The following is a 9,232-nucleotide window of genomic DNA, read 5'->3' as shown; positions in this document are numbered from 1 at the left end:
ATTCCAGATTCTTATTCGAAGCATAGTTCAAACATCACTTCTCTATGGCCTGCTTTGATGGCCTTTTCCACATCCCAAAGACAGATTTAGTTTCTCCCTCAACTATGTTCCTATAACAATCCTATATTTTAAAAGCCTAATATGCTAAGTGTCCAGTCGAGTTAGCTCTTCAACCCATCAAAGTGTAATATGCTAATGATATGCTGGACACACCCTGGAGCCCCCCCATGGTCCCTTCCCAGCAGGCCAACCTCCTGTGTCCTTCCCCAGCCCGATTGTGCACTGGTGGCATCCCTCGGCCTGGCCTGTGCCCTTTCACAACCCAGGACCCCTCAGAGGATGTTGAGAGCCAGTTTCAGCCCGAACCCACAGGCCAGGCTGAGGGACCCCACTGGTGCATGAATTTGTGCACTGGGCCTCTAATATATACTTATTTTAGTTTATCAATTATTTTGCTTCAAGCTAATTACTTGTTCATCTCTGTTTGCTTTTCAACACTGTGTAGTCTTCAGGGTCAAATCCATATCTCCTTTTTGAATACATAATCTGGGACTTAAATATTTAAAAAAATGAATTTTTACATAGTTTACCTCCATTACCAACCTTAAAAGTCTCTTGAGGGTGAAATATCAAACATGATCCCCCGTTACATGCTATAAATACCTATAGAATGAATGGCTAAGCAATACAGCATGACACAAACACTCATACATGAAACTCAAGAAGGCAACACAAGCACAGATGTCCTTAGGCTTACCGGCCCATGGCACGTGAGGATGCCATCCTCCATCTTCTCACACTGGGGGTCACACTCCACACAGATGGAGCTGTTCACAAACTCTCGGAATTCTCTGTGAAAACATCAGCTGCATGAGGTGGTGTAAGCAAACAAGCTGTCAATTTAACAAATGAAGTAACATCTGCTGAAAGTCCTATTGGCAGAGTAAATTCTAGAGTTTGTTTCTCTCTGTGCCAGGAGCATCGGAAGCATTTCCCTGTACATTAAGGAGTAAGTTCTCCATTAGGAGGGAAGATAAACTGCAGCCAGATGGCTCTCCTTGCCCTCCACTGGGTTCAACGATAGACTCATTCAGGAAACCTCTTGCTTGTGAGAGATACTGTAGCCATTTCAAAAAATAAAGCAAGTATAACTCTTCTGATGACACAGCAGAACCGTTTGAACTTTTGAAGTGAGGCTATCTCTATAAAATTTTACTCTTGGTGGAAACTTTGTTTTTTTAAACTCTGAAAGGACTATTGTATTTTTCTTGTTGCTACGTTGCATGAATGTTCTCCATCCTTGTCCTTCAAATCCCAAGACTGTTTAATTTATTTTTGGTGCAACTTCAAAAAATGCTTTGATTTCTTTTCTTCTTTTAAAATATCTGCCATAGAGAATTAGAGAAAAGATCCTTTTACGGTAGATTTTATTTTCTCAGATTATTGATCTAATATCACAACATTTTTTTTTTCAGTTTAAACTCCCTTTGAAGTAATTCTATATGGCATACAATAAAAATAGTTTAATGGTAACATTCTAAAACTTTCTAATTAAAACCTGGAATGATGATCATACCTCCTCACACCATTAGATATTGTGACTATTTGAATATTAAATGGTATCCATATAAGTTTGATAATCCATATCTACTCTAAAATGTTCATTTTAATAATTGGTTATCAGTCATGTCCAATATGTTTAAACTATTCCATCCCACTACTGTGTGAGTGGGTGCGGTATTGGGCAAAGGTAATTTAGGATCTCGTTGACAAAACCTGACTAAATATTTATAGCTACTGCATTGTTTTGTGCCTTTGTACTATGAGCTACCATTCCAACCTAATAGCATTGCTAATATCGCAATTATGGATTAATTAGGTGATAAATTCAAATTTATTTTTCCCTTGAGTGAAATATTTCCTTTTTTTCATAGTAAACTATCTCATTTGGTTACTGTAAAGCCTTAATAAATGACAGAAGTCCAAAGCATGTGCTCTATTTTCTTTTGGATAGATTAAGATGATACCTACTCCAAGGCAAAATAATTAAATTTGGTTTTCAAAATGAATAGCATAAATCAATGGTTTAGTTATGTATAAACGCAAATATTTAATTACATGGATTTAACATTTTTAAAGTGCTAGTTTGCTATGGATTAAATGTTTTATGAATTTTCTCATGTTTAAAATTGCAATTAATTGAAACAGATTTTTTTCCTGCACGTTTCATCAACATGAGTGATATAGAATACTTAAGTAGGAAATCTGCAGAATATAAAGGGAAAAATGGCCTCCTATTGGGAGGAGTACCTAAACTGTAAAGATAGTCAGAAGCATTACCTATTTAATGATAGTGCATGACAGTTACAACAAAGCTTGTGTCATCAGCAAATTATTTATTTTGCAAACAGGTTTCTGGGGTGACTAAAGGGTTATGGTACTCAATAAAGGTCATAATTTTTGTGATACTAGAACATAGGCCATGCTTATCTATCTCTTCTCTAAAATCTCCTTTCTGGCACACAGAGTTGACATAAAGTGAATATGATTAAAAATTACTACAGCCCTAGCCAGTTTGGCTCAGTGGGTAGAGTGTCAACCTGAGGACCAAAGGGTGGTGGGTTTGATTCTGGTCAAGGGCATGTACCTCAGTTTCAGGATCCTCTTAGACTAGGCTCTGGTCAGGAGGAAACCAATCCATGTGTTTCTCTCACATTGCTATTTCTCTCTGCCTTTTCCTCTCTCTCCCACGCTCTCTCAAACCAATGAAAAAATATCCTGGGGTGAAGATTTAAACAAAAAATTACTAGAGACCATCTAGCTGCCTTTTCTTCGGTGGACTGCATTTCCATTGGTAGGGCTTCTGGCTTTCTTCCTTTCTGCTCTCAGAACAGATACTTCTTACAGTGTCTATGACTCCCGCTCTTTATTTAAGTTACTGCCTCCATCATTGTTCCTTCTCTTCCTGGTCCACCTTGCCAGAGATTCCCTTTCACTGGAATCTGACCTACGAAATCAGTCTGCTAAGCATGAGCATTTATTCCTTGTTTGTGATGCTCTATACTTTTCAGTTTGTTGTGTGTCTGCTACCTTAGCCAATCCTATGATCAATAACAAATACTGTGAAGTCACACCCTTCTCAAATTTAAATCCCAGGATCCAGGCTAATATTTCCAGGCTTTAAACCCCTCAACTTCTCAAAGCTTTAGTTTTTTAAGTATCCTCTGTAAAAAGGAAAAAAAAAATGTTTCAATGAGAGGTTTTGATCATTAATGTAAAATGCCCACAAAGAGCTTAGACAGGCACTCTTTTTGATGTTTCTGTGTTCTTAAAGTTTCAGAAGTGTTTAATCACCGTGCCAGATAAGAAAAATGTAAGATTCCATTGCAATTAACTTTCTCTTTCATTTTGATAGCTTGTGCATTGTAGTTAAGGGTTGCCAAAATATAGTGACTCAAATGATTTGAATTTTGAGTGTTAATAGCCAACAATTGGCTGATTTTCAAGTGCTCTATTTAGGATTTCTTCTTTTATGGTAATAAACCTCTTTTATAAATAAGAATAAGATTTTGGTAATTGCCATATTGTATTTGTTTTTATTTTTAGCAGTTTCTAAGGTGACTTTTCTACCTAACCATTTGGTCAGCTCATATTAATAGACAAAGAAAGAAAATAATGAGTTTTGATGGTCAGATCACTAATAAGATTTTATTATCTATTTCTCATTTAATAACCACAACTATTTTATGAAGTTGGCACTGTTACTATTCCCATTGCCATATAAGAAAATGGAGTTTACAATGATCAGGTTATTTGTCCAAGGTTGGACATTTCCACTAGAAAGTGATGGTTAGCTTTGAATTCATTTTCCCTCAAATGTTGTTTTAACTACTGGGCAATGTTGGGAGAAATTATCCACTCCCACAAAACTGGAGATGGGGAAATATACCCTTGTTTGGGCAGACAAGAATTACATCAGATTCTTACAAGATATTTTTATTTATTTTTTCAAATTAATACTGTGAGTATGATTTTCTAGGGCCCTATTACTATTTCAAAATATATAAAAAGGTTTAAATTTCTTTAATACATTTCATTTAATAACATGGAAAATGGTAAGTTTTCAAAAACAATCAGGTAATTATTGTTTACTCAGGAAACTGGTAATTTTCCTTTACTTAGTTTTCATTTTTTTGCACAATTGAGAGAGAGGGTGATGTATAGATCCACATATTTATCAATTTCATATTTCCGATAAGTTTAAAATGAAATATTTTTTAAAAAGCGATGGCATCTGAAAAGGAAAGAGAATGAACATAATGCCCTGGGTTGTAGTATTGGCTTGGGCTCCCTACGGTGTTATGAGCTTGGCCAGTACTAATTCTACCAGTTCTCAGTGATTATAGGACACTGCTGTAAAAAAACATGAATCCTTCTTTAGAACTGCACATACATATTCAGTAAACTTTTACTGTAATATTCACTTAATGCAATTAAAGTCTATTAGTTTCATTTTAGGGTTGTCAATTGCCACCCACAAACAAGCATATTTTAATCTGAGCTACTTTATGTACAGAAAATATATTACTTTCATAAAAATAAACAACCATGAATACATTTCACTGAGACAAACAGCACGTAATTTGTTATTCATTATCAAATTTATGAGCTGATTATATCTTGCAAAAATATGAAGCTGAAATTTTCCTGAAAAACTATTACATTTTAATTTAAAATTTTTATACTTAATTTTCTAATTTTAATCTTTTTCCTCTAAATTGTATGGACAGAATTGAATTTGGTCATCTTTCAAAGAAGAGACATATCATTATTAGTATGATTCAAAATAGTAGACTTGGGAGAGGTTTAGGGTAGAGGGGATCAATAGGGAAAAAAAGGGAAACCACTGTAATACCTCCAACAAAAGATAAACTAAAAAATATATTACTATGCTTCAGACATTTTAATTTTTCTTTTATAAAATACAAAATTATAATGTTATTTGGGATCATGAAAACAGTTGCTAAAAATTGGACAATTCATGAAGGAGAAGAATACATTAAATAAAGAAATTCAAAACTGCAATTTTACAAAACTGTTGAAAGTATTCACTATGAGCAATATTTAAAAAAATGACTCAGGGACAGTACTAAAAAATGTCTTATCACACTAATGAAGGATAACGATGATGCATGAAATGGCATGTTATGATAAAGTGATTTTATTAGCATGTGAGATGTCATGCAGCAAGGTATATACTAGGTTTTATTATAGTAATAGAAGAAATGTAAAACGTTTTATATAAGTTATTGCTTAGGTTATCTTTAGAAAGTGGCAGAACACTTAGAAAAACCTATTCAACTAGAAATTATGAAGGTAGTTTTTCTATAAGGCTAAGCAGTTGTCAGAGACATAGAAATGTGTGTCATTCCTAAAATAAAATAAAATAAAACAGACATGCAACCTGAATGGAAAACATAAATAAAAGTTATGTATAATTAAAGGTGAACATTAGTAGAAAGTGTACAAATAAAGACTATTGGGACATAGAAAAGGAAAGATTGCTTATAACAATCCTTTTTATAAGGAGAGTAGAAATATATTTTTCAATTTTACTTAAAGTAAATTTCAATAATTTGTTAAATATTTTGTTACATGTTTTTAAAATGTGAATAATATTCAATATATATTGGACTTGATATTTCCAATAATATTATTTCCTCTTTAAATAATTATTCTATAAGTGGTCTACTTTATGCAACTAAAGTTCCCCTTAGAAATCTTGGCCTGTATACCCATACTGAAAATTTACAATATTCGTATCATTTTACAATCTGAATCAACCAGTACCTCAAAGGTCACGAGGTAAGGGTGACATAGAAGATGTCTTACCCGTCATAGAGGTTACAAGAGTCTATGCAGGTCCTGCCCCTGCTGAAGCGACGGCAGGACAGGCACTGGTCGGGCCCGGGTCCCCAACAGCCATCGCGGGAGCACAGATGGTTGCACACCATTCCTTCAGCAGCTGGAAAACGCACCAAAATCAAGAGGAAATAAACAGAGGCTTGTGTCACAACTTACAATTTTAATATAAATCTTTCAAAGTAGAGCTATTTCTGAAGGAGTTTGTTTGAAAAAGATCTGTGGCAGACCACTTTGGTGGCCTTTCTAGTCGCCATTATTCACACGATCCCCACCTTCTTCCACATTGCAGAGCTTAGTCACTGTGGCTGTATAGCAACATTGCGTTTTATTATAAAAATGAACAAATGTCAGTTGTCTATATCATAACTCTAGGGAGAAGGGTGTGATAGAAATTAACCTTCCAGTTAAGGTAAGGAAAAAACCACATCTTTCTCAAGCCAAGATTTTGTTCTACAATTACACCAATCTTTTGGCTTCAATTCTATATGACAGTTTCATGAAGATAACAAATGACACTTGTTACAAAACAAAAATAATATTAAAGGAGCAAATGAGCATGGCTGGTGTTGCTCAATGGTTGAGTGTTGACCCATGAACCAGGAGGTCACAGTTCAATTCCTGGTCAGGGCACATGCCTGGGTTGCAGGCCTTATCCTCAGTAGGGGACGTGCAGGAGGTAGGTGATCAATGATTTTCTCTCAGCATTGATATTTGTCTCTCTCCCTCTCCCTTTCTCTCTGAAATCAACAACAACAACAACAATAAATATATATATTTTAAAAAGAGCAAGTGAAAGGAAAAAGGAATAGAAATAAGATACAAGTTTAAAGGTGTCTGCTGTAGTCTCAGTGTTTGGGTTTGCATTTCCCAAATGATTAAAGATGTTGAGACTCTTTTAATGTGCTTACTTGATATCCATATATCTTGTTTGGTGAAGTGTTAAGACTCTTATGTCCATTTTATATTGAAATGGTTGTTTTCTTACTATGGATATTGAGAGTTTGTTATTAAATTCTGTAAATATTTTCTCTCGAGCCCTAGCCTTGGCTTTTCCTGCTTTAATACTGTCTTTCGGAAAGAACTTTTAACTTTGGTAAATCCAATTTATCCATTTGTTCTCTTGTGAATTGTGCTCTGGGCATCATATCTAAGAAGTCTTTGTCTAACAGGAAGTAATAAAGATTTGCTCTGATGTTTTCTTTTAGAATCTTTATGAGTTTTGATGTTACATTTATGTATACCAGCGGTTCTCAACCTGTGGGTCGAGGCCCCTTTGGCGGTCAAAGGACTCTTTCACAGGGGTCACCTAAGACCATCCTGCATATCAGATATTTACATTATGATTCATAACAGTAGCACCATTACAGTGATGAAGTAGCAACAAAAACAATTTTATGGTTGCGTCACATGAGGAACTGTATTTAAAGGGCCAGAAGGTTGAGAACCACTGAATGATCCATTTTGAGTTATGGTTGTGTGTATGGTATTGTATTAGTCAGGGTTCTTATAGAAACATAACATGATTCCAAAATACTGAATCAGCTTTGTATCCCTGGAATAAACCCCATTTGATTTTGCTGCATATCAATTTTACATACTATTGAGTGCTATTGGCTACTACTTTGTCAAGGATTTTTGCTTCCATATTCTTAAGAGATACAATGGTTCATACTTTACATTTTTTTCAGGGGCTTGGGGCACTTTTTGTTCACATGGGGGTGCTAATCTTCAACTCTATCACGCAAAGTAGGAATGCTTATTCATTTGACAAATGGGCAGAGGTTCAGAGAGGCTCAACTGCTCAAGGCCACACGGGTCAGATTAGGGGTTGAAACCCAGTTCTGCCTGGGCTCTTTACTGCCCAGTGGGGATGAAAGTCCCCGCTCCCTTCTGTGCCTCTCTGACACCACCTAGTGGGGAGTTGGGGCGTTCCTTTGCAGCCTGGCGGAGGTGGGAAGCCTACACCCCTACTCTTCAGATGCTGAGGTGAAGTTGGGGCTGCAGATTCTTTCTGTGACGTTTGCCTGGGGCTGAAAAGTTATTGTCTAAAAGTTTTTTGGTCTTGCTCCTCTGCACTTTTCCAGGCCCTTTGGAAGAGAAAACAGACTTTTGTTGGGGGCTTTTTTGGTCTGCACCTGTTCATGTTTCTGAGGTGCCAATGTCTACACCTCCAGGTCTGGGATATATGAGACAACAATAAAATCTAGGGAACTCACATCTGTGTGCTTCTTGGATTTCAAGGTGCCAAACCTGTCTTCCTTCTTTTCTCTGCCTTCCCAAAATTTTTATGTTTTTTATATATATATAATACTCATTGTTTTTAGTTGTACTAAGCAAAAGGACTAGAGAAAAGTATGTCTACTTCATCTTCCCAGGAGCAGAAATGTAGTATATCTCTGTAAGTGACTGCAGTCTATTTTGAAGTTATACTTTACTGCTTCATGCAAACTCTAAGGACTTGAAAATAGGATACTTCCATTTCTCCATTCCTAACCTTTGAGCTATTGCCATACATTTTACTTTTCCATATGCTATTCACTGCACACTCACAATTTTACACATTAGATTGTCTTTGGACATGATTTAAATAATAAGATAATTTTATATATTTATCCATGCAGTGCTCTCAATCCCATGTGTAGAATCATATATTCATCTGGCATTGTTTCCTCCTGACTAAGAAGCTTGCTTTACTATTTCTAGGAGGGTGGTTTTCCTCCCTGTGCTGCTCTCTTCTCTCTGGCACTATCTTCAGACTTAAGCCTCCCTGGACTATCAGTGCAGCTTCCTCAACTCAAAGAGTCTTTGGGATTCTACCTGGATCTCTCCAGACTGTGCTATGGCTCAAAAATTCTCTCAAGGTAGTTAGCCAGGACAATCACAAGGCTCGCCTCATTCGTTTCCTCTCTCTGCTTCATTATCTGATATGCACTCCCTTGCAAACTGTCATTTCATATATTTTGTCCATCTTTTGGCTGTTTCATTGAGGAATGGTAAATATAATCTCTTTTATTTCATCCTGATAGAAGTAGATATCTGATATTTATTTCTAAAACTCCAAAGTAAGATTACTTGCTGTTTCCTGCTTCTTGCATATAGGCACAATTTTTATATAGAATTTCTCCAAAATGCCCATAGCTTCTAAACATCCATAAACTTTATTGAAAATTATAGTTCCTGATCTCACTCATTTCTGGATAATAAAGACCATTATAAACTTATGAACAAAAATAGATACAGAGGCAGAGAAGCCTCGAACAGACTGTCATACTACAGCAGAAAGGCCGGGGAGGGTTGGGGGACAGTA

At 35.9% G+C, this 9,232-nt stretch overlaps 1 protein-coding gene across 1 annotated transcript in view; it reads right to left on the bottom strand.

Annotated features, from left to right (window-relative positions):
- Positions 1–9,232, bottom strand: part of ERBB4 (erb-b2 receptor tyrosine kinase 4) — a 608,719-nt gene that overhangs the window by 282,869 nt on the left and 316,618 nt on the right. Inside the window, exons 13-14 of the mRNA XM_006778963.2 lie at positions 5,893–6,025; positions 758–851 (exon numbers count right to left, since the gene is read on the bottom strand). Of these exons, the coding sequence (XP_006779026.1) occupies positions 758–851; positions 5,893–6,025 (227 nt within the window). The remainder of the gene's footprint in view (positions 1–757; positions 852–5,892; positions 6,026–9,232) is intronic.

The sequence above is a fragment of the Myotis davidii genome, unplaced genomic scaffold (assembly GCF_000327345.1).
Source record: "Myotis davidii unplaced genomic scaffold, ASM32734v1 scaffold268, whole genome shotgun sequence".
Classification (NCBI taxonomy): domain Eukaryota; kingdom Metazoa; phylum Chordata; class Mammalia; order Chiroptera; family Vespertilionidae; genus Myotis; species Myotis davidii.
Note: the sequence above shows the minus strand (reverse complement) of the source record. Positions and strands in the feature narration are given on the sequence as shown.